A 26,788-nucleotide genomic window follows, 5' to 3' on the forward strand; every position below is an offset into this window, starting at 1 on the left:
ACACAATAACATGGATTTATTTCAGCTCAGCTTTGTGCCACGGCGATTCACTCTTGACACAATCAATAGCTGCTATTGAGGTGATACAAAGCAAACATTTGGAAAGCTCAGCCGGCTTCTGACTTTCATCTAACGCCTCCAGACTCACTTTTCTATCAGTTTTTCAGCCGCTCTAATTCACTGACTGGGTTTTGAATAATGCTCTGAATATCATTCTGAATTGAAATGAGGTTATTGGAAGTTGGAACATTAGCTGTGTTGGTATTCATTCACATTTATGACTATCAGCTTCTTGGCTTTTGTGTGAAAACTCATTTCACAGTGTGAAATGTTTTATAGGTGTGATTACAAGGCTCATTGATCAAATCCCTAGTATTTCATCCAGCGTAATCTGAAAGGCAAATGTTTGTTCCTTTATCAACACAAATATTTCACATTTTTACGAGTGCTCGGAGTAGAATGTCATTCAAACTGTGTTTTTGTGTTTGTGGTTCCTCGCCTTTCTCTCAACTGAAAAGCAAGCCTCAAAAATAGCAGAGTGGCCTAAGGAATACACGGACCTTGGTGTAATTAAAATGACACAGGTTTGATCCTGGCATCACAGTGTGTCCATTAATTGCTTTGTGACTTTCAAAGCAAAACAAATCTTTGGAAGCTCCTTTAAAGTCCCTGTTAAAAAGCACAGAGTTTGTCGACTTCTTGTAACTTCTTCTTGTTGGATTGTTAATTAATAAATGTTCTCGATGTCTTGTGCATCATCTTATATGTATTCCTCTGTGATGCAGCATCTGCTACTCTTGGAAGAGTTTCTTTGAATAAACCTTCTAACTTTTAAATGAAGCTCTGTGGATTTGACTAACGATTGTTCACACAAGACAAGTTTATGCCTGTCAGGAAAGGCTCCAGTCTTGGACAACAGACAGTGTTTCTATGCTTCCAGTGGATATCCAGAAAACAGATAACAAATATCTGGGCCCAGACTTCCTCTGCAGTCCGATTAGCAACTTGATAATCAAGAACGACAAGAAGGACACGTCTATAAAAAAGATATCTGCAGATAACTTAAGATAAAAAAAGATACACAGATAATGTGATCGGCCTCTTTTACTTTGCTGAACCGTTGCAGCCACTGACAGTGAAAAGAATGGGCACTGTATGTGTGACGCCACCCACAGGTTTCTGAAGAGCTCTTTGGAAACTCAAAATATGTCACCATGGATACTGCCATCTTCCAAAGCCCGCTCAAACATGATTGATCAACACAACTCCTAATTCTACAAGAAAAAAGCAGAAATGTGACTGGTGCTGAAGTCTTGGTTCCTCATCGTGTGTTCATAGAGATGTGGGAAGGTCTAATAAATAATCAACAAAAAGATTAGGTTGCATTATAGGAAGTGTAGGATCTAGTGGTTTTGGAGCTTGACCCACATTAGGAACTTGAAAATCCCTCAACTTGAATTACAATATTAAATCAGTGGAGTATCTTCTGTAGTTAGTTAATTATGTTTATTTATGTGACACAGAATCATAAGTTTAACTCAGAATTCTATATTTAGATTGTTGGTTCACAAAGAGAAAAAAGGAGGAACTTCAGGAGAGCAACAGAAGAGCGATGATGCTTTATGTTCAGAGACGATGTAACAACATTTGTCCATTTCGTGTCATCGTCCTATTAATAATTTAGCAAACAATCATTTGCAGTCAACGCATTGTCAAAACAACTATGCAGCACATAAATGTGAGAGGCTCTTGATGGCTCACGTGAAGAGAAACACTCTGAATGGTTTATTTGTGCTCTAAAAGTGTGTCTCTGTTTCCACGTGCAGATCATCCAGGACCGTGTGCTGGAGCACGGCTCCAGGAGCAGCCTGATGTGGAACAGTCACCCCGGGGGGCTCTTCGCCCTGCCGCAGTACTCCGGATACCTGGGAGACTTCCCCTTCTACTACGCCACACTGGGTCAGTAACACACACACATACACACACACACATACTGTACAAAAACGCTGTTACATAAGAGCGATCATGCTCGTACTGTACACACCTATAAAGCAATGAAGTCATCCGTAAAGGTTAGTCAGAAAAGTTGCAGTCATCACTCCAGCACCAAATATTATGTACAATAAAAAACTTTTCATAGATTTCAGTCCAGCCAGGCTGTGGATCTGCAGAAATACGGCCTCGAGCCCTGATCTACTGCCCTCCTCCAGTGGTCAAGCAGCGAATGGAGTGGAGGAATGGGCCTTTGACGGATGTTTGTATTAGTCCTGCTGACACACCAGCCCGTCCATCACTGCTTTTTGAGTCAGCATTGCTACTGCTGCTGCCGCCACGGTTCAGCTGCACCGAATTTTCTCCCCTGCCACATATCTGTGACCCGAGAACCTCCCCATCCCTTACTTCTTCACTCCATCATCATCATCCAGCCCTGCCACAGACACACATACACACACACACACAGATACAGGCAGCAATAGCAGAAACACACAAATTCAGTTGATGCAGCACCTGTGGGTGGAGAGCTGATATTAAAATGGACGGGCGCGGTGACAGGCGTGGATTACAACACCGGCAAGTTTGTTTGTTTGTCAAAGAGGAAGCAATTAAAACACAGACGAGTTTTCAGGAGACGAGGTGGTTTGTCACTGATGGTGAGAGAGTGAAATCAAAGGAGATTTGCCAAGTGACAATTGTTCTTGTTCTCTGAGAGCCACTAACACACACACACACACACACACATACACAGCAGGAACTGAGCCAGTTTTTTCTTGCTTTAATAAACATTTAGTTTAGAGCAGTGAACAGTGTCTATACTATAATATTGAGAATATATTGACCTTTCATTTTTAAATCAAATATTCTGTGATGAAAACACGTCTGAGTTAAGATATTTTATTAGGTTTATTATGAAAAACAACCCGACAGTACATGATGAACAGTTGATATAATGACAATCATAAAGTTATAAATTCAAACAAAACTATATTAAACTTGAACAAAGCCAATCCAACATTTATCACTGCAGTTTATGTGCCAGGACATTTATACTAATACACATTCTGTGGCCAAAAGTATGCGGACACCATACACTCATATGTAGTGTTTAATTTGCTGCTACAAACAGCCTTCACTCTTCTGTGTGAAGTTATTTTTGGAGCCGCACTGCAGTGATTTGCTCCCATTCAGCCACATGAGCACGAGTTAGGTCCGTCACTGACTGAGGGATAAGGTCTGCGTATCATCCTGCTTTGGATGAGGTTCAGGTCAGGGCTGCGTACAGGCCAGGTCAGTTTGTTCCAAAACTTGGAGACATTTTTTTATTTATTTTTGTGCACAGGGTAACTGTCATCGTGAAACAGCAAAGGGCCCTCATAAATCTGTTGGCATAAAGTTGGAAGCACACTTTCGCCCCAAACAATGGTGCCCAGCCTGAGGGTCAGGTTGCCGTCGAGATAAATCTGGGTTTAATGATTTTTGGAACAGGAAAAAAGTTCTGCGCCAAAATGCCACTTTTGTGTTTTTATTTGATCTTTACTCTTTGCTGTTTTTTTTTGTAAAATGTGTAAAATGTTTTTTTTGTAAAAGGAAATCACTCTCTGGTGCTCAATACTAGAAGCCTGTGATGACAGGTCAAAGGTCAGGCCAGATCAATTCAAATGGAGCTAAACCATTAAAACAAACCCAGAATAAAGCATGTCATAACAGGCATGTCCATAAACTTGTGTATATCAGGTAACCAGTGTCATTGTGGGCTTTAAAAAGCTGAATCACTCCTGAACCAGCCCTTTGTGTTCCTATGAGCCGCTGAGACGTGTAATGTGCTGACGCAGCGTTCTGCTAAAGGCATAAAACAGCATGCACATCCAAAATTTAAAATCTGCCGCATGTCGCTAATTCTGCTCCAGGTTTTGTTCAATGTTTCATGAAAGTCTGTTTATGAGCTTGTTACAGATTTACATCCCAGGTGTTTAAAAACTCTGCACACTCGTAACTTTTCCATCACAAATCACGAGCGTAGTTTACCAAGTTTTAAGGCTGCGCGTGCTCCTCGTCATAAAAAGTTTCTCGGTGGTGGAAAGGAGACTCTAATGCTATCTCCTCTGTGCCATGCTTTGTTGCTTTGAGTTAGATTAGATTTAAATTAGGAAAAGTTCAACGTCCTCTATGATCCGTCTTGCTCAATATCTTATTTCCTGCTCATTTTCAGCCTCGATTACTCTATTCCAACATCAAGTCAGACTGAATTTAAAGTCACATCAGCACTTAGTCGTCTGTTCAGCGAGTTGCGGATACAGCTGAAGAGTTTCCAAAATGAAATATTCAGTGATCAAGAGATTTGGCATTTTCAAAACACATTAACGTTGTTGAATATTTTAAGACCGGCTCCGAACCGTACATCCCTGACAATTAAATTGTCTATATTTTTGAACTGCTGACAGCCTTGTTTCAAATAACATCCCTTACTGAGAATAGAGTGTTTGAGAGGCTTCAGTTCTCCTGCAGGCTTTCTTCTCTTCAAACAGCCTGACATCGCATCGATGGTTGACAGTCGGCGCTCCACGTTCCAGCATGTACTGCTCTCTGGTTTTATTAAACTGCATTAATGACTTAATGCGTGTCTTTCTGTTGTGTTTCAGGTATTAAACCGTACCCTAAGTTCACAGCAGTCATCCATGCCGTCTCCCCTCTGGTGTCTCAGTCACAGCCCATCCTCAAGCTGCTGGTAGCTGTGGCCAAGTCCCAGTACTGTGCACAGGTAAGGATTTATTGATGATTGATTGTGTGTGGGTGTGGGTGTGGGTGTGTATATGTGTGTGGGTGGGTGTGTTCACTGCAGAATCCCCCAGAATCCTCCACTGATCTTCACCTTGTGACTCCACAAATTGCTGCGCGTTATGTGACTGCTTTGCGATCGCATTTTCCAACCAGAGCAACAACAACGCTCATCCTCCATCCCTCTGTGTGTGCACGCATGTGTGTGTCTGTGTGTGTGTGTGTTAACTTCAGTGGATTGAATTAGAGCAGCAGTTTGTAACGGTGCTACATCTGTCTCCATGGCAGCAAAACCCCCTTCAGCACAGCTGGAGACGGCATGTATTGATTCCCCTGCTTGCTCCTTACCAGCACGGGAAATGAAATGGAATTTGCTCCCCAGTGGCTGGCTTTTGTGTGTGTGTGTGTGTGTGTGTGTGTGTGTGTGTGTGTGTGTGTGTGTTTGTTTGTTTGTTTGTTTGTTTGTTTGTTTGTTTGTTTGTTTGTTTGTTTGTTTGTTTGTTTGTTTGTTTGGCCAGCAGAGCGTATGACTAAGTGAGTTTGTATTTCGTGTAGGAGGGATATGTTTCCGTGCATGAATGTGCAGCTCTGTGATTGTGTGTATGAGTTTTGTTTGGGCAGTGAAATACACAATGTGAGTGTGTGTTTACGTATGCAGGATGCTTGTGTATTTATACCTGTGTGTATCGTGTGTCTGTGGTGTGTATTTGTGTACATACGGTCCATGTGAGCTGTTAACACTGTCGACTCTGTGTATGTGTAGGACTGTGTTTAGTTGAAATGTTTTGACACCAGCGCCGATATGATACTTTTGTTCCGGTTCTGATACCAACACAACACTCACTTTGAGGAATATGAACCTTTTACCCAATTTTAAACAAGCCAAATGTCTGAAAAGTGGAAGAGGCACTGGATCCTACACTTCCCATCATGCATCTTCAGGCTTTTCCTGCCTAAGTGCACACATCCTTCAAATTTGGAGCATCTGTGCTAACATAAGGGTTAACCCTAACACTACCACTAACTCTGACCCTGATGACATCACTCTGAACCCTGATGTTGTCATGATGATGTCACTGGGGTTATTTTTTGCGAGAAAAATACATTGAAAAATGTCCTCCATAGCCATAATATATCTGTTTTCAGATTCATGAAAGCAGTATTAGTTTTCTTGTTGGTGGAGAGTGCCTTTAAATCACGAGCAGCCATACCTGAATAAAACACAGCACAAAACTGAACTGATCTTTGACAGTTTATTCCTGCCAAACCACGTCCAGAGATCCACTAGCTCGATATGATGATGTGGTGTGGACCTTGACTCCTTCAAAGTCAAGAATGAAAAAGCAAAACTTTTAACCCAACATGGCAGAAAACATCTACAAATCCAAGACAGTGAGCAAACTTCATGTTTTCCTGAAGACCGTGTGGTGCTGTTTAAAAGGAGCAGAGCCAGCGGCCCTTCAGTGGAGATTGAATTCATTATTTCAATTCAAAAAATAGGTTCAGATGTGAACAGGCGCTGGATTCCAGCTGTGGACATTTTCATGATACAAACACATTTCAACAGGCACCAAAAAGAAGTATCAAGGGTCGATATCCGGCCTCGCCATGTGCAGTAAAAACCCAATCCACACATGCACCTCCAGCCAACCACTCTCACAAACACTCTCCCATAACAGCGGGTTGAATGAGTAAACTCTGCCTTCATCTTAAGTTTTATGGAGGTGCTTTTGTGTTTTGCGTTCCTTGGGCTGTGCATGCAGAGTGGAGAAAGCCAGGTACACAGCCAGGGTGTTTTCTTCCACTCTCGGCGTACAGAAAAGAAGAGAGAGGGAGAGGGAGGGCGCTCGCTGCTGGGCTACGAGCGGATAAGGAAAGGGATATAAATAAATGAATGGAAGGGGGAGAATGAAAGAAGCACTGAGGGTGGAGGAGGCTAAATTGGACACAAGAAAGCTTCTTGCATTCTGACACAGCAGTGGCCTCCTGCTGTGTGTGTGTATGTGCGCGCTTGTTTGTGAGTGTGTGCACAGAGCGTTCCTTCCACTCACGCTGCAGCTTCTTCACCATTTTCCTCCAGTCATACACATACATACACACCATCAGCACTGCGAGAGGGCTGGTGAGCTGACGGAGACACCATCTGTCTTTCTAATCAAACAGGAATAGAGCTCTGTTAGAGTGAATTAACGCCTTTCTCTGCCGTGTGTGTGTGTGTGTGTGTGGAGAGGTCCAGACTGTATACCTGACAAACAGTTCCTCGCACCAGATTCAGCCTCGTGAATGATGCTTTTTTTTTTGTTTTTTTTTATCTGTGTTTGTGCACGGTGATCAGATCATTTTGCCGTTCATCAAACCAGCTGTTTATCATCCTTTTTTTTTTTTTTTCACTCCGCTAACACACAGCTGCTTTAACCACAAGAAAACACCTTAACACAGACATCCAAATGGCTCCCGGCTCATAATTTGGCAGGTCCAGTCAGGGTGCAGAAATACCCGAGGGGAACTTCTGCTGTGTGTGACGTAGTTAATGTCAGAATATTGTGAAACTTTATTGATCCCTGCAGGGAAATCTTTGTGGTCGGCCTCCATCAGGGACGTCTGAGCACAGTGTCGGCTGCAGATCTGGGAGCTGGGATGGATTAATTTACCGACTTGCTCAAGGACGTTTCAGCAGGGCAGATGTTAGCTGACACACAGCAACTTAACATTGCCCGACTAGATGCTGATGATATGTTCCTATCGCTTTCCTTGTCACTAATTAGGCATATCTTTGTGTTAATAATTTTGGTGCTTTGCTTTTGCCTCAATTCATATTCATTTAACAACCTTGAGTTTTTTGAAAAGGAGTTTGTTCAAAAATGCCAGCATGTGTCATAATTGTGCTCAGGTTTAGAATGTGCTTCTGATGGACATGATTGTCCCACAATGCTGTGTACAACAGAAATGGAGGACGTGCAAATGGAAGCATGGCAGATGGTGGTGCTACAGCTCCAGGCAAAGCTCAGAAAACAGCAAAATAATAAATCTATGGGAAGACAATTCTACTAGCTGTTTGTGAAGTTTACCAAATATGAAAATTGGGCTGGGAGAGGCTGTAAAGTGCACAAAGTATACACTGTCTACAGTGCATAATGAACACTTTATAGTATTATCTGGTCTTGTGAAAAAAGGTTTCCATAACCCTTCGCTTCTGCATCCTCACTAGTTATTCTGGAAATCACTGAAACACAGACACAGCTTTGTTCTTGTATTGCAGTGTAGTTATTTATAATATTATAATTATGAGCTATGAAGAACAAAATGTAAGTCTAAATTATTAAGGTAAATACCTCAAACAGTATGTTCCCACATTGAACCTCACACAACAAACTGCTTTTAGGACTAAGTGGTGGCTTTGGTGAACGTAGCGCTATCTCAGGTAACGCTTGCTGTGGTTCAGTATGAACAAATTCAATAAACATTATCCTAAACTCTAATACCAACCAGGACCGGTTGCCACACAGCGGATGTGCTGATCACACATCCCGAGGCTTCTCTTGTTAACATAACCTGTAGATAGCTTAATGAAATGCTCATTTCTATAAACTGATGAACATAGAATCTGTCAGCAAGGGACCAAGATTTTAGCACCAGAAGTGTTCTGGTTTCCATTTATAGTCTGAATAGTATTTGCCAGTCGTGTTTGAGTGGGTTTTAGTTGCAACGGTTCATGGAGGTGGAGTGCATTGGCCGAAACTTGAAGCCCAACAGCTTCTGTGTCTTTCTCATCATTCTCACACATGAAGTTGCTAACTGGACTAATCGATACACATTTTCCATTCTGTAGCTGAAACGCCACCAGAGGCCTAACCCTAACAATCAGCAAGTGACACACCACCCCAACCCTAAACTCTTTAAATACTAATTTAAAGCCCCATGTACATGCCTCAGCTTCAGCTAATCCAAAGCCTGTCAGGCCTGCTATGCCCGGTTCCGGTTGTTGGGTTACGACAGGACAACATCGTTCAGGGCAGGACTCGTTTTATGTCACCAAACAGTTTCACATAAAATTTAAGATGCATGAGAAGACCAGGCTGAGACGTATGGATGAACTGTGTGTGTGTGTGTGTGTGTGTGTGTGTGTGTGTGTGTGTGTGTGTGTGTGTGTGTGTGTGTGTGCACCTCATGAAACTTTAATGAGGTCCGCTGTGGAGGCGCAGTGAACGGGGAAGGTTAACTCCTGATGACATGTCCATGTTGGCTGACCTGCAGGATGCAGTAATATAAAGCATAGAGCGACTGTGGCTGGAGAACACGAGCTCTTTGTTTCAAACACCACCTGAGTGGAGGTGCACTGTGAATCACAAGGGCTGGAAAATGTGTTCCGCAACACGTCGTACTCAGAAATGAAACCTGACAACGTGACGTGATTGGTTACGGGCTGAATTGTACAAACCATTCCGGAACTATAATTGGAAATATTTTATCACTTCAGTTGCCCTTCTGGCTCTTTAACATTCAATCAGCTTGTAATAAGGTGACATTTGCTTTGCCGCGGGTCACATAAATGTCACATGTTCAGTGGGTTGATTCAGGAACATGTTGGGAAGGGTTGTTTTTGTTGGAGGAAATGAGATTAAATACAATGCAGTTATGCGGGGGCAGGTAATAAGATCTTTCTTCTTTCTTTCAGATCATTGTCCTGTGGAACTGTGACAAGCCGCTCCCCGCCAAGCACCGCTGGCCTGCCACCTCAGTGCCCGTCATCGTCATCGAGGGGGAGAATAAGGTGAGCCTGAATGTTACCTCGAAGGTGATCACTGGCATTTTTAATTACGTTGCTCTTCTCATGCACATTCTCCGACTGTACAGTATCCTGACACGTTTGACTCAGTTTGAGAGTTTCTGGGAGTTAATGAGTTTCGATTTGTGCTGCAGTGATTCCATTAAAGAACAGTTTGTGTGGTTTTAATTAAAGCTCAGTAATGAGAATAATATACATTGAAAGGCTAATGCATATTGTTGGAGAAGATAAGGAGGCAATCAAGTGCATATGCACAGTAGCATTTATTTATTTTTAATGCATTTATTGCTGTTTATTCTTTACTTAAATCACAATGAAATATCTAATTAACTGAAGAAAGTGACCAAATCTCTCTGGAGGACTGAGTTACAGCTGAGCTGGAATATAACACCACAAATACATGGCCAGAAAACAGAAAACAAGCTGCTACATTGATTTTGTGTGTGTGTGTGTGTGTGTGTGTGTGTGTGTGTGTGTGTGTGTGTGTCTCACTTCCGTGCAGCCATTTCAAACTCATAAGGACAAAATCTGTTTTTAGGGACGCAGCTAAAAATGATTTTCATTAGGTGCTGATTATTTTCATGGTGAAAAATTGTTGGGCTGTAAGGTGAGAAATGAATAATAGAAAAAATAAAAAAAACAATGATATTTAGCTTCAAAAGCATATAAAAGAGAAAAGCAGCAAATCTTCACAGCTGAAACAGAGTTTTGAGCATTTTTTGTGTGTTAATTTTGTGCTGATTGACTAATTGATTAATGGACTGTTCCTTTAGCTTTAATGTCATTATTTACTTTTTTAAAAACGTTTCACAGGAGAGAAGCTTTTCAAATATGACTCAGAACTTTAAAAACAAATGAAACGTGAAAGTTTTCATGTGTGGGCGGCCATTTTCCCAGCGTGTCAGCGCAGACATTTCTTGTTCCTCTCTTCTTTGGGCTGACGCTGTCATAAAAGACACATTTTATTTTTCCGTGGCCTGAACCCTCCAGACAGACATAACCCAGAGCTCTGAGCCGTAAGCCGTCAGCATGCCTCAGTGCCATTTATTATGACAGCCTTATTCGTCTTTCACTGCCTTGTTGAAGGGGTTGCTGTGTTTACCTAAACCTCCCTGTGACCTCTCCTTGTCAGAGTCAAAGGTCAGACGTGGACACACAGGGTCATATTTGCGTCGAGCCACTGATTCAAGCTTAATTTATTAATTAAAAAAGTGTTTTCCAACGTGAGTTATCAGACTCATCCACGGCCGTCCTCCCTCTCCCTGCCGCTCATGAGGACTAAACTTCACCTGCCAATCAGAGGAAGTGGTTTTCACTTCAGCGTCAGTCAACCGGCGGTAGGTTGGGTTTATGGTTTACCTCTCCCCGTGGTTCAGAGTGGTTTCTCCCAAGCTGTCAATCACAGTGGGAGGGCTCTCTGTGTGTCTGTGAAAAGTGAGCAGAACAGGCTTAGTGTACACTGTGTGTGTGTGTGGTGTTGGGGTGGTGTGTGTGTGCGTGCCAGGCAGCCTGTGGTTTGTTGTGGTTGTGGCGGGTTCTGTGTTTACTGTGGCGAGCCAAGCTGTGTTCCTCCACCCCACAGTGAGAGAGAGAGGTTTTTCATCCCTTTGCCTTTTTTCCTGCCACCTTCTTCCTTATCCCCTCTCTCTCTCTTTCATCCCTTCCTTCCTCGCTCACAGATCCTCTCTTCTTTCCTCTTCGTCATCTTCCTTCCTCTCATCGCCCTCTCCTTTAGTCCTCAGCTTGTTTTGCACACTGTCCTCGGGAGCACAGCCTGAATTTTAGACATACTGAGGCGAGTTCCCCTGATGCACCACCTTCCGTCTCATATTTTATTTCTTCATTCAACAGTTCAATTTTATTTTTAGCACGTTTTATTTCCAAACATGAAGCCTACATTATGATTCAATGCCTACACACTGCCAGGAATAAAAAAAAAAAGCTAAATCCCTTGTGTGTGTGTGTGTTCATTTAATTTATTAATGAACTAAAATAAATCAGATTTTAATATTAAAGTTTAAAAATACAAAATTCAGCCTACAAACCATCGCTTTTAAAGCTTTAATGATAGAATGGAAGGTTTCTAAAAATGACAAATTCCCAGCAAAGAAAGTCAGAGCACTGTCCGTCACTTTGACTTGTGTTTCATCATCTTCCTTCCCTCACATGTAGCCGTCTGTTAGCTTAACGAATAATAATGTATCATCATGCAGGTAGAAATACAAAATTTAAAAATTGGTATTTGTTAATATTACTGACTAGTCCAACAGCAGTCAGCCCAGCTTGGCGTCCTCTTCTCTCAGCTCTCTCCTCTGTCATTATGTCCATAGAGGCTGCTGAGCCCGGTTACGTTGCCCACTTGCCCAGCTCGGGTTCTGTCATACCCTTCAAGACAGACAGCTCAAGCCTCCTGAAGCTTTCCAGATAAACTTCAGTTAAACATAAAGCCTGTGTGTTGCTAACAGCATAGGTATCTCTTTGCGGTTAGCAGAACCAGTTGTGCGTTTACCTGCACGCGTCAGTTTGTTTACCTGTGTGAGGGTTGTTCTTCAGTGTGTGTGCCGGCTAACGATTTGTGCCTCCAGCTTGTTAATTGCATGAATCAAATGAGAAGGAAACACACAACACGCCGTGTTCATCGACACACGGTAAAGCCAGTTGTGGCTAATTGCGTTCCAAACGAAGAACTCTAGCAGGAATACCGCATCCCTCATAGTTTATTCTTATGAACACCATGTTGTTGCCATGGATTCTCAATAATGCGGCTAATGTGTATTAATCCACAGCTGAAAATAGTCCCAGATAAATGCACCGTTCACTCCTGTTTGAGTAACATTTGCTAGCAGCTATAATGTCCATGAAATTAAAATGATATTTGTGATCTGTTTTAATGGTTTATGTCTTGGCTTTAGTGACAATCAGAAAAACCTCACACATCGCTCTTATCCCTCTACATTTACCTCTCTTTGCCTCCCTGTGTCCTTCCCTCTGTCCTTCCCTCTGGCACGGTGGCCTCAGAAACCTGGTTTATGATGGTTGATTTAAGCCGTGTGAGGATCTTAGCAGTGCTTAATGTGGTTTACACACACACTGGTGGTCCTCCTCTCCCCTCTCGCTGTCTCTCGCTCCTCTGCTGCTGTCCTTCAGAGAGGAGGTGAAGTGCTGGAGGCAGATTCCTGCTGTAAGAGCTCACATTCCTGGAGAGCACCAGGAAGCCCCAGGCTAATATGTTGCACTTCTAACATTACAAACCATCTGGGGGATGGAAACACCAGCCTCTCATCCTCTCTTTGTCTTTTTTTTTGTCTCTTTTTGCTGTTTGTCTCGCTGTCACTCCTCCCCCTCCTGCCTGCTGTCTTGCCCTCCCCTCCAACTTCTTCTTCGCTGGTATTGTCTCTGACGTGTTGTGCTGAAAAACGCGTTGAAAACAAGGAGCGGAGAGATGGCATTGTTTAGTTTCTCTCTGTATGCCCCGCAGGAAATTATAGCTGTAACAATGACACTAGAAATGAGAGGGAGGTGCTGCTTCTCCTCTTTCCTCTCAACTCTCATCTTCTCTCGCCTTTCTCCGTCTGTAAATACAACTGTCACTCACGCGCCTCGCCTCCTCCACCCTGTTACAATATGAGCGACAGCCAGAACTTTCTGCTGTTGTTGCTTCTCAAGGATTTTCAGGGGGAGATGTAGATGGCATCATCGACCACTGACATCAGCCCCAATAGTTCTGTCAAGGCTCAGCTGCTTGAGGTGGTGGGAGCTGGAAATGAGGAGATGGGCATGTCAAATTAAGCTCTATTCCATGTTCTATACTAATCTAATGCTGTATAAACAGGCACCAGCAGATATGAAAAGTCTTATATTAAGGGCCTAAAACATTAGTTCATAGTTGTAGACGTTTATATATGTTCAAGCTTTTCTTTATTTTTTATATTTTTCAACCAAAGTTTAGACATTTAGTCAACCACTATGTCTTTATGTATATAAGTAAATACTGGTCTGACATATACTGGAAAATTTTCAAAAACTTAAAAAAAAATCTGTAATATATATCGGGTTGCAGTGGGACGATCTGTTGCATTTCTCCAGTTTACATGATTGTAAAGTAGAGAGCGGACCTGGTTTGAAGGCTCGTAGGAAAAATAAATAGAAAGCACTGAATTCCTGCAAAGTGTTGAAAACTGAGGTTTTCCTTCATTTGAGTGAGGGTGGTGCGTTTTGGCTGCAGCGGTGCGGTGCTGTGTCAGGTTTAACATCACACTGTGTGGCAAATCATGATGATCAGAGCGGTCAAACTGCTCCGCAGTCAGCCTGAAATGTGACTGAACTGAGCGCGATGCAGCTGCATTCATGGACTGTACTCTGATACTCCACCTGTTCTGACTCTGGTTCAGTCTGGCAAAAAAAATAAAAAATGAACACACCAAGAAGTTTCCTTTGAATTGCGTTGTCATCACATTTATAATTTTTTATTCTATAGCAACAATCTACAACAACCAATCAGAAGTGGAGTCAAATCAAGGTTCTTCAGTATACGATGACATGTTCTACCTTACAGTGATGGTTATCTGCAGCAGCAGCAGCAGAGTGGATAACAGGCATTGGACAGTGAGGCCATGTATTGTCAGATTGTTCATGGCGTTGGTGTTCTGTGATGAAGACCTGTTGAGGGTGAGGTTACTCCACGGAAGCGCAGCAGGCCGACAATGTCACGTGATTACCGGGAAAAGAGGTCATCACTCACTATTCTCAAATGTAAATGTAATGGCTTCTCAGTGCAGATGGTGTTTTAAAAGTATTCTCACAGAGGCCTGACCTTCAGAGCTGTGCTGAATAGCAGCCTTTCCAGGCTGTGTGTGTGTGTGTGTGTGTGTGTGTGTGTGTGTGTGTGTGTGTGTTTGGCATTAAAGCTATGCATCCGTGAGCTGTTTCTTGTTTGTGTGGGAGGTTGTTTTGAGTCCGAGCACACATCCAGTGTACAATACGCACACTCATCCTCGATGAGAAGCTGCTGTTTTCTCATCCGAGCGCTTTTCAGCAGAGCAGCACACCAAAGACTTCCCGTCTAAATATCCTCAAGATGTTGATCTTTCCATCCACCCACCAGGCCCCGGTCAGCATCACTCTCTCTGCTTCCAGTAAATATTCAAGGACCATCGTGCGTTATACAGTTTGGTTTCATTTGCCGTCAAATATACTTATTTTGTTTTCAGCGGCGGTGGAGAGGAAAGGTAAATTTGTGCCATATGCAGGACACATGACTCACGCTCTATGTGCCTGGCTGCAGTTATGTGTTGCTATTGATTTAAAATAGAAAGACGGCCCTGCGGCAGTAATGGAAACTTGTATCAGCACTCTGTCACTGCTGAAAACATTGCGCAGCAGCAGCATGCAGTAAAGGCAGGATGTTGGCTTTTCTCTTCTTCTCTGTGCACTGCTGTTTGTTGATGTCACGGCTTGTTGTCTCCCCAGAATGTCATGAATTTGTAAGGAATCATTAAAAATGTATACAGTAGAACAGAGGTCGATTCTGAAACGGATCTCAAGGTGAAGGATTGACCTGTGGATCTAATTTCAAATTCATGAGCTTTAGGCGTTGACAGAACGAATTAAAGCGGTTCTAATCAATATTTTTATATTGGATGGACTCCATGACTACTTCTTTGTGAAAGAGGTTGAGTATTGATGAACTCACAAAGCATTAGACGAAAGAAAAGACTCTTTGGATCGTCTAAACTCGATGAAATGTTGCAGCATCTTTTGGTTTTCATTCACATTTTCTTTTTGTTACTGCTCCCACGGTGCAATTTTTGGCCACAGTAAGCAGCTTGTTCCAGCAAAAGAACCTCTAAAAACGGACTTCATGCTACCTGCAAGCACCAATCAACAAAACCGGTGTCAAGCTGGATGGATATAGAGAGAATTCAGCAGCTAAAGAGCCAGATATTTCCCTCAAGAGTTGGTGGAGACCAAAAACAAAGCTAAAAGTCAGAGTAAATACTGGAAACACAATCCCAAATTAATGTCACTGGAATGTGGCTCTGTTCTGTTAACAGTTTGTTTTCCCTGAGTGGTCAAAGAAATCAGTCAGAATCAACTTTCCTTCACGTCTAAAGATGTCAGTGGCATGTTGTGATGGTGGTTTCCATGGAAACATTTAATGAAAGCTGTCATCTGTGTGAATAAACACCTACACATGGCCGGATTGCAAAAATATGCAGTCTAATGAAAAAAAGGGGACGTGTCCATGAAGGCCTTTTACTCTTTCATTTTCCACAGCTTCAGATCTGCGTTTGCTCTTTCAGACTTTTTTTTTATGCGTTCCAGGCAGCCAAACGATCACAAATGAACGCTGAGTGAAGAATCCAAGAGTTCTCATTCTAATGATGTGGTTTAACCCTTCACGCTCTGTGTTTCCCCCTGCAGGTGATGAGCAGTCGTTTCCTGCCCTACGAGACCATCGTGACTGATGCGGTCCTCAGCCTGGATGAAGACACAGTGCTGTCCACCACAGAGGTATCTTCTGATGTGATAAAACACATTAGAATAGTGAACTTTCCTCTCTGTGTGCGTCTCCCTCTTTTGTCTTGATAGTCGGCTCCTCTTGAGACAAAACAAAGTTGCAAAGTCTCTCTGTATCCCGAATGCAACTCTCTGATTGCATTTCCTCTCTTTCTTTTTGTCTCTCGTGTTTCCAAGTTATCGCTCTGCAGCTCCATTTTTAAATCGCTCAGACTTTTACTCCCAGTGCCTCACTTTTTCCCTTTCCTCCTCTGCCTTTCTTTCTCTGCCTCCATTTCCTTCCCTCCCTCCCTCCTTTTCTTTTCATCTTTCACCTCATGTTTTTGGCGCCGGTACCTCCCGAATCCCCAGTTCGAGCGCGGCACTGTTATGGGCATTTTTTTGTTCCACATGCTGTCGGGATTGTTCCTGTTTTTCCTGGGGACACGTTTTGGCGCAGCACCATGGGAAGCCAGATGCTGCTTTGAACAGTGTAGAATTAGATCTCATAAAGGCTGTTTGTGCAGAGGATCAAGATGGCAAAGGCAGAGCTGGCAGTGAAGGAAAAACACAGACCCAAAAAAAAACAGTCGACCCGTGTTTCTCCCATGAAGACAGTTCGATTATGAACAAGCAATTCCAAACTTTTGGAGGCCAGGGACCATCAGTGGCAGATTTCTGAACAGTCTCCACACCTATCCACCCCTCCATCATATAAAACCTAAAGTTCACAGCATAAAGTGGACATGAGTGGCATTTTTTTGAATTTTTTGGCTTCTCAACAAAAACAAAATCTTCACGTTGGCTTTTTCACCTTTAAGTGAGGATGGTGAGAAAAAGACTCGTCTTTCACAATAAAACTAACATCCACCTCTCCAAAATGATTTTCCATGTGTTATGATCCATCATGCTCATTTTTCCATCAATACTTCCTTTTATAGGAAACATATTTTTTCCTTCCTGAACCACCTTGCTCTTGTACTGAGAGCAAAAGAGTCAGAGCTCTTCTTCTTGACCATCAGGATTTGTCTGAATGCACCAGTTCTGGCAGAGAGATAAGAATAATGTGTATTCTGTTTAATGGTGGATTTTGACTTTAGCATTCATTACTATACACGCTCTGTTAGCATGGTATAGTGTGCTAATATGTGTTGTAATGTAGACGAGCTGTTTGTGGAGCCACTGAGGCCTTTTTGATGTTTTGTTCTAATTATTTGATTGAATTCTTTGATCGCCGCCTCAGAAGTTGGCCGCAGGCTGCTGCTTAGGAAACACTGCTGTGTTTGATGAGGTTTTGCCTCTGTTGTATTTTGGCACGTTTGAGTGTGCACTTCCTTTGTTTGTCCTCCCCATAGTCTCTTTCTTTCCTTCAGTCTTTTTCTCTTCCACAACATTTTGTATACTGTAAACAGATACAAGGTTTTTTTTTCTTCAGCTTTTGAAAAGTGAATGAATGTTTCAAAGACAATATTCTATTGTTAAAAGTAGAAAAAACAAAAAACAGAATACCTTCAGTCAGGTTTGTCTTCTGTTACTTTTTTAAATAGCGTTGTAATGTCTTTGTTAATTATTAATATAATGTTTTGATCATTAAAAAAATGATTAATGATGAACCATTAATGAGAGCCAAGTTCGGATTTCCAGGTTGTGAAGAATCCCTTCCCGATATGTATTTTTGTCTCTATTTGGCATCATACAGTTATAAATGTAGGAATTGTATTGCTTGTGAGTTTCACACTTCTTAATAAGTTTAGAATTCTCAATGTTAAGAACATGTTTTTAATTTTAATTAACTCACTTAGGTTGTCTTTGAGAGCCGCTTTCTCTACCACTTCTGCAGTTTCCGTGGGTACTTATGAAGATTGTGGAGCATATCTAAAGTAGATATGACCATAAGAATCAATCAATATATACTGTGTCAGCTTTGACACCTGAACGTCATGAGAGTGTGTGGATACCTCGGTCATACATTCAAACATTTTATTACCTGCGTTTTCTCATGATGACAAGTTCATTTCATTCATTTTCTCGAGATCTTCAGTTATTTGTGTCATTATGTCAAAATAACCAATGATGTTATCCCGAGAAAACGGGATCATTGTGTGGAGATCTCAAAATAACGGAACTTTGTTTTCCCGAGGTAACAACATAATTCATTTGAGATCACAAACCAAACCAAAGGGACAGTCTCGCATAATAAATCATTGCAACTGCAACATTCTCCTGCTCCTCTGACATTGCTACACCGAATGATGTTTCCTGCAATAATTGAATATTAAACTATCCTTTGGTTTTCTCAAGATCTCAAATTAATTATGATCTTATCTTGAAAAAATGAAAGTTTTGTTATCTTGAAATCTCAAGAAAATCTTCTGTTTATCTCAGGATCACAACATTTGTTATTTCGACATAAATAAGATCTCACGGAAATGAAATTAAATCATTCTCACAAGAAAGCAGAGAAATCAAATAATTTGTAATAAATCAATCAATGGGAAGACACGAATCATTCATGTAATGTAAGAAGGTTAGCTGGAAGTTCTGGATAAATGGTTAAATCGACAGCTGAAAGCAGGCTGGTGATAAATAGCTCAAAGTATAGAACAGTTTAAATAAATGTCAGTGTCATTGAAGGGATACTTGAGTTTGTCTGAAGATCTGTGTGCACTGTGGTACCTGATCAGTCTATGTTTCAAGAACATTTCAAAAGATGAATCAAGAGTCCTAAAGGAGGATGAACACCATCTAAAGGGATTTTTCACAACCTGGCAACCCAAAGATTTTTATTAATTCCTTAGAAAGTGTGAATTTTATATATATTAAATGTAAAATGTAATAAACTCTGTGTCTCTGCCTCTCCAGGTGGACTTTGCCTTCACCGTCTGGCAGAGTTTTCCAGAGCGAATCGTAGGTTATCCCGCCCGCAGCCACTTCTGGGACAGCAACAAAGAGCGCTGGGGCTACACTTCCAAATGGACCAACGATTATTCGATGGTGCTGACGGGGGCCGCCATCTACCACCGGTACAGTACACACTCCGCTTTGTCATCCATCTGTAAATCTTGGTTCCAGTACAACTGTTCACCTCCATGTGAGGCTGTTTTCTGAGTCAGACACGATCACAGCTCTGCTCTGTTCTGCTCTGTTCACTTGTCTTTTTGATGCAGTCATCTATAGATTATGAAAGCCGGTGTAATGTTCAGTGTAACACAGCGTCAGGAAACCAGTGTTTTGACACACGATATGTTTTTATCACATAAAAAAAAGTCAATTTGTCTGCTACATAGTTCCATAGTTCCTGCGTTTAGTCATAGTACAGCCCTGTCAGCTTTAATATGGCTTCACTCAGCTGTGATGGGAGCAGTCCATTAAGCTGAAGTCAGCCAATCACGGCAGCCAAATGCTTAATCACTTTCAATAAGTCAGACGTTAAATCCATCCAGGAACTTTAGCAGTCAGTGTGTTGATGAATTCAGAGTTCAACCTGGAACGTAAAGGTCCTTCAAATTTGTGATGCATTGAAATGAAGACGTCCCCACAGTTCCAGTGAAACACACCGCTCGTCAGCCAAATGTGGGAGTTTGCGCATCAATGTGTGTAAAGAAATAAAGAAAAAGAGCGGCTGAATTTGAATGGGACCATGTGATTTTTGCATCTTAAATTAAAGGACACAGCTGCTGCTGGGACGAAAGTGACCCACCACAGATTGGATCCCTGTTCCCTTCTTCTTCTCACTCCTTTGTGTCGTCTCCTGCAGGTATTACCATCACCTGTACACCAACTACTTACCCACAAGTCTGAAGAGCATGGTGGACCAGCTGGCCAACTGCGAGGACATCCTGATGAACTTCCTGGTCTCTGCTGTCACCAAGCTGCCGCCCATCAAGGTCACACAGAAGAAACAGTACAAGGAGACCATGATGGGACAGGTAGGAGGGTCCTGAACTCCATCTCATGAATAGATCCATGTTTATTATTTATTATGGATCTGACACTGAATAACTGGTTTATATTAGTTTAATCATGTTCTCTCTGTGCTGGAATTAACATAAATCTCACAATATTTGACTTGAGACGGAGTTATTATATAACCCTCTTTGATTTTGTCCTCCTTCTGAATGGTGATTCATGCTGAAGCCGGTGTTGTTTCTTTCCATCATGTGCGTGTCACGGCCTTTCAGCTGGAGCGAACTCTCGCTGCTTTCTGGACGGCATGAATGATTCTTTGAAAGTTCTTTGGTGTGACTCAGGGTAAACAGGACAGCAGAGGAGACGAAAGCGTTTCACTTTTCCTGCCTTACGTCACTGTTTCTCATCGGCTTCCAGACTCCCAATTATAGAATATGATCCAGCTAATGATTTATTGAGAAACATTAATGTCAGTCGTCCTTCAGTAATGCTTTTCTCGTCGCAGAGTCTGAAGCCATTATGACGACTGAATGAAAGAACGGTGATGATTGTTGTTGTCTTTTTCATGTGATGAGAACATCGATTTCACTCCAGTAATCTAAAGCAGTGCTGTGCTTAAGTATATTTAGATTAAATATATTTTTATATACAAAGGAATTGATTTTTGGCTATTTCAGTTTTAGCAAATTATTTCAAAAGTTTGTGCTTATTATGACAAAGCATTCTATAAAATCAGCAACACACCAGTTCATAATCCAAATGGATGATTGTTTTTCTTGAATAGAAATTTGTGAATACAGTCGTCCCTCGCTATACGTATAATATAAACATGTATAATAATTGTAAAACTCGCTTCGCGGATTTCGTTTATTGTGGGTTATTTTTAGAACGTATCCCCCGCGATAAACCAGGGACCACTGTATATAAAATCAGAATTTCAATTTTTCCAACTTAATTGAGCTGCATGATCTTTCTTTTGCCCCCAAGCAGCAGCAGAAGTACCCTCTGTTGTACCCCGAGGCTGGGAAGCCCCGATCTAAAGCAATAATTATTCATAAACTGAATCAAAGTCATTAATAACGCCGATAATCTGACTCTAACGTTGTTCTTGTCTTCTCTCCCAGTCTTCGAGGGCTTCTCGCTGGGCCGATCCGGACCACTTTGCCCAGCGGCAAACCTGCATGAACAAGTTCGCCAGCTGGTTTGGCGCCATGCCACTGGTCCACTCCCAGATGAGACTGGACCCCGTCCTGTTTAAGGACCAGGTCTCCATTCTCCGCAAGAAATACAGGGACATCGAGAGGCTCTGACAGGACCGGCGCCCCCTCGGGGGGGGAGACCCCACGCAGGGGGAGGCGCGAGAGAGAGACTCTGTGGAGAGTAGAAGGAGTAGTAGGACTACAGCAGGATGGACGGGGAGCGACACAGCTCTGTCTTCCACTCAGCACATTGCCAATGACCACAGCGCCGCTGCTGCCAGGACTTGACGTGGGAAGGGATGAACAGGACTCGAGCAGATGGCGTTTGGATACGAAAAACACAAACGAGAACGGCAAATACAGACAGACAAAGACGAGTACACAAACTGATGGACATGCCAAACAGTTCTGTATGTTTTGCAAAAAAAAAAAAAGTGCAAACACGCAGCACACACTACTGACGACAAGAACTCTTGGATAGAATATTTTTTTGTACAACACGGACGAGGACGATATTTGACTTTCCTGCTCTCTCGGCACATGTGCAGGATGGTAGAAGAGGGAAGGTGTTTGTGATCGCAAAACCTGGCAACCCCACCCACCATAAATCCTACTGGTCGCCCCTAGCAACCCCCTCCCCAGTCTGCATCAGGACATAATACTGGACTCACTACCAAACCCCTGCTTTATTGCCCAGGGAAACCCTGTTTTTGATTTGATTTCTGTGCAAATCAGCACTCTGGTATCACTGTTCTCTCTGAGGTTTGAAATCAGAGCGTCATCGGTTCAATATTTCCGTTCTGACGGCAGAAAAGGTAAACAACCTGTTATTTCAGCAGCCTGACACGCTTTTTACAGCAAAGCAGCCATTATTTCCTGAAATTCTTGGCTCTCGACACACATCCTTGAGCCTGAAGTCTGAAACATCCTGTCTGTCCTATCCTCGGCTTTCTTGATGTGCTGAAATGGCTTTTCTAATGGTCTATCTGCTTCCATGTTATCACTAAGACAAGTTAGAAAAACATTGCGTTTCATATCCCATTTTCCTCTCATCCTCGCCAAGGCAGTTGTACTTTTCTCATCTTTTTTTTTTCCACTTACTTTCATCATCTTTTATTTCCCCCTCAAACTCATACTTTCACTCTTCTGTGTATGTGTGTGTGTGTGTGTGTTTATGTGTGTGTGCGTGTTGTGTGTACAGAGCCTTGAGAAGTTGGCTCATCCAACCATAAGCTCAAGCGGAGTACATTTTCCCTCCGTTCCAATGAGCGAAAATGAACATTTCTGGATGAAATGGAGCAGAACGTTGCATTCTAACCCAAACTCGTTTCGCCAATTTATTTCTCCCTGCGCGGCCTCGCTGCAGTGTCTTCACAGGGAGGAGTGGAATAAGATTTCAGAACGTAGCAGGTCTTTGGTGACCGCCGTCATTTCACAGGAGCACAGTGGAGAGATTTCTTTTTCAGTGCCATTCTGACATCAGGGTCTGCCTTTAAAAATTGTTTATTGCACATCACATTGCCTACATGAGTTTGAGATGCTCTCGTGTTGAAATATTTTAGTCATCAGTCCGATATGGCACTCCTGCCACCGCCGAACCCAGCAGTGACATATCAGAGGAGCTTGAAGCCATTACACTGACAAAAGGTTTTCTCCTCCATTTGTCAGGCAGAGATGCGTTCGGGCTTCAATTAGGTAAACCTATTTCATTTGGAGTGCCGTTTTTTATTCCCGGGGGACAAGCTGTTGATGAAACACTCTAACATTATGGGCCATTGTGTTGTGAAAGCAGTGACCCACACACACATGACCTGCCCGGGAGGACAGCTCGCCCTGCATGTTCCGTTACTTCTAACAGTATCCGCATCAAACTGCCTAACATTTCGCACCTTAAATTACCTTGTCGGTGTCAGATCACAACGCTAAAATAACTGTCTATCACACCCTTAATTGATCATTTCAAGCTCGTAGCTATCATTACATCTGCGTGCGCGACAGTCCACTCTCACATCCAGCTCCAAAACACTTGAAATGAAAGCAGCGTGCTTTTAGTGGCCTTTCTGTCAGGCAGGCGTCCAGCGCGATGTCTCAGCCAAAGCCGTTCAGTGTGTGTTAATCAGTAACTGTCATCAATATCAATCATGCATTCAGTGACTCTTTTACTTTGAGCTTTTTTTTCATTGATTTGTGTTCTTTTATGTCAAATGTATTCAGCCTTTACAACATCAGCAAAGGTCATATCAGTTGCTCCCACAGCATTTCATGTCACACGACGCCCTCTCATGTATTCTCCCTTCTCTGTTCTGAATGTCATGTTTGTATTTACATTCTGGGACTTAAAGTTTGGAGTGTTATTTGTTCGCCGGCAGAGATTTATGATGTGTTTAATGTTCGCTCATCGACAGCGTGTTATTCTGGGAAGAACTCCTTGCTCGGCCCGCATCTGGTCCCTATTTCATCTCTCTGAGAACCACGTTGTTTGAATCCATATCAAACCTTTTGTGTCTGATTATTTGAATTGCTGTTGTTGATCATCTCAAAGAGAAAAGAGCGTCCCCCAGCTTTGCAGATAGTTCACACACACACACACACACACACACACACACAATCCCCGCGACTCTCAGCACTGTACATAGGCATATATTTATTTTTGGAAAAAAGAAAGGACTGTGTACGATTTGAGATGACGTGGCGAGAACATAAGACTGATCCTGCATCGCTGAGGGGAGTTAATGGTATTTATTCAGTTTATTTTCTTCACGCTGTGCACATTAATCCACAAAGATGCCAATATTCAGCTCATATTGTGTTTCACTCTGCATTGGTTTTCCAGGGAAACGCACATCACGCTCTGTCTCAGAGAGAGATAGAACATTTTCAGAGTTGTAGTAGGAGAGTTTGAACTCTAAAAGATTGCATAAAACCACTGATCTAGAATTGGATTGGGCCGCACCATCTTGGCTCTCCGTGGGAGTCAAATTGCAAAGTCCCAATAAAGACTACGCCAACTGAAACATGGAAAATAATAAGCAGCTGGGTCCTCTGAACCAGATGGAAACATTTTCAGATTCTGCTGCACCCCCCCACCCCATGCATTACAATAATGAGTCTGAGGCTGCGACACAGTTGAGTTTAAATTGACTATTTCAAAGCTTGAATTCAGGTCAGATAACTTGGCAACAGAAGGTGCTCCATCTTTCAGTTGGCGTGGCTGCGCGGTGTATCGAGTCCAGAGCTCAGTCATCAGTGTGATTAGATACGATTTAGGGCACCAGGAAAACCTCTGCAGCCAGTAGAACGCCTCTGTCACGTCTGTCATTTGATCAGGGGGAACATTATGCAAGTTATCGTTGTGCGCTTCAAAAACCAGCTGAAGACGGTTTACCCAAAACGTGCCAGGCAGTTGGTGTTTATAGTGGCGGTGGTGGCGTGTGTGCTGGAAACTAGTCTGTTCTTGATTTGTGCCTTTTTTTATCAACATGTGAGCTGTCGACATGCCGAGCACTGTCTGTCCTAGACTTATTTCCAGTAGACAGGCAGCAATAGCACCGCATGCAGGGCCCCAGCAGCCCTGCCTTCATACACTGGATGAGTCACAACTTCCATTCTCTTATTATAACATCCCGTTTTTCATCTTTGTGTTTGGACACTGTTGCTAAGGCGACAACGTATGACCACTTCCTGTTTGGGATTATTTATCAGTGATTTGGCTGTATCGCATTACCAATCAGCAGCACTGTCTGTTGATCTGTAAGGACTCAGTCGAGCCCAGCTGTCCCGATGCCTTCTCCTCCCTCCTACCTTGTAATTAACAGAAGACTTTTATAGAGGTCACAAATGAAATAGATAAAAGCCAATTTTGTAAGAATGATTTATAAAAAAAATAAACTCATATTTGATGATAACTGCATTTCCTTGTGACATTTTTTAACAGACTGTGTCTTTCTTTGATTTCTGGTCATCACATTGAAGTAGTCAGCTGTCCTACCAGTCAGAAAATCTTGTTAACTACGTCTTATTCACTGACAGTATAAAGAATGGACAAGCCTATGTGTGACGTCACCCACAGGTTTCTGAAGAGCCGTTTTAAAGCTCAGAACATGCGTCTCTGGTCGCTGCCATGTTAGTAGTCCTGCTTTTTCCGCCTCCCAGCTAAATATCAGCAAAGACGTGGATAATCGGTGGACTGAATGATACCTGGGTGCTCAAACAAGCCATCTGCAGTACCTACCTGTCAATCAAAGCAGCCACGCTGTTAATCCTGCATAACTTTAAGCCTTAATATCATTTGAACAGGTAAGTTCTATAAAGATTCACCCTCAGTACATTTGTCATGAACGGGGAAATTAGCTACACACCCTCAGTACATTTGTCATGAACGGGGAAATTAGCTACAGAGACCATTATATACCATTTTACCGGCTGTAAACATGTTTTAATGGTTTGTACACACACATTCATACATTGATGGCATTAGCTGCCATATGTTGTTTTTTTAAGAGCTAACCATTCATACACATTCACACACCGACGGCGAGGCCTTCCGGAGCAATTCGGGGTTCAGTATCTTGCCCAAGGACACGTTAACATGCAGACTGGAGGAGCCGAGAACCGAACCGCCGATCATTTCATTAGTGGAAGGCCCGCTCTGCCTCCTCAGCCATGGCCGCCCATTTCCGCCCATTATTTGTGCTGTGAAGCTGGACATTTTAACATGGCGATTTATGGAGGCCGACTCATTCTGTACCCAGCCTCAAGTGGACATTTGAAGAAGTGCAGTGTTTAGTACTTTAACACAGACTTCACTTCACAGCCATGGAGTTTGCTTGGTCTTACCTCAGAGCCCAACCCAGCCTGGATTTTTGTAATAAAAAAATTGATCATATTATAACTAATATATAATATAACAGCTATTAATGAATCATTACAGAGAAATGTACTAAATTAAATGTTCTCACTTATCAGCCGACATGTATGCTGATACCGTGCAGACCTCTGGGAGAACAGCTGTTCCACCTGTGACAGCTAATGGGGAACCAAATAAATTATATATGGACAGTAATAGTCTTCTGACTACTCAAAGCGCTTTTACACTACATATCTCGTTCACCTATTCACACACTGATGGCACGGCCTTCAATTTGGTTCAGTCGAGGACATTTCAACATGCAGACTGGATAAACCAGGAATTGAACCCCCAATCATCCGATCTGTGGACGATCCGATCTACCTCCTGAGCCACAGCCTACCTAAACTCAGATAGGCCTGATCTGAAGGAATGTTTTCTCATACGATAAGCAGCCCCAGCCACCACATGGGCATTTTGTTTTATGCTTTTTAAGTCAAATGTGTTTGAATGCAGAAATCAGACGACTCCTACACACAAGTGACTGTGATGTCAGCCATTGGTCACCCACGTCTTTCGGTTTTTCAGAGCCAGAAGGTGAAATCTACACCCCAAGCAGACTCTTGGGACAGGTAACAAATAGTCATACCAGCTTCTCCTGAACGCCATTTCACCAAAGAGGTTATTCTCGCAGACCAGGATGCAAAGCCCCGCCAAACTAGTGTTACTAGAACTTGTTTTGTGAACTGTGTGAAGCCAAGTTCAAATATGAGACAG

The 26,788-nt window shown here is 42.5% G+C and overlaps 1 protein-coding gene across 1 annotated transcript in view; it reads left to right on the forward strand.

Moving 5' to 3' along the window:
- The window catches only part of ext1b (exostosin glycosyltransferase 1b), a 117,489-nt gene extending 92,419 nt beyond the window's left edge, over positions 1-25,070 (forward strand). The window contains exons 5-11 of the mRNA XM_019269624.2: positions 1,827-1,959; positions 4,638-4,756; positions 9,449-9,544; positions 15,983-16,072; positions 18,920-19,080; positions 19,815-19,986; positions 21,091-25,070. Coding sequence (XP_019125169.1) covers positions 1,827-1,959; positions 4,638-4,756; positions 9,449-9,544; positions 15,983-16,072; positions 18,920-19,080; positions 19,815-19,986; positions 21,091-21,276 — 957 coding nt within the window. The 3' untranslated portion in view covers positions 21,277-25,070. The remainder of the gene's footprint in view (positions 1-1,826; positions 1,960-4,637; positions 4,757-9,448; positions 9,545-15,982; positions 16,073-18,919; positions 19,081-19,814; positions 19,987-21,090) is intronic.
- The last annotated feature ends 1,718 nt before the right edge of the window (positions 25,071-26,788 follow it).

Source organism: Larimichthys crocea, chromosome XIII, assembly GCF_000972845.2.
Source record: "Larimichthys crocea isolate SSNF chromosome XIII, L_crocea_2.0, whole genome shotgun sequence".
Lineage (NCBI taxonomy): Eukaryota > Metazoa > Chordata > Actinopteri > Sciaenidae > Larimichthys > Larimichthys crocea.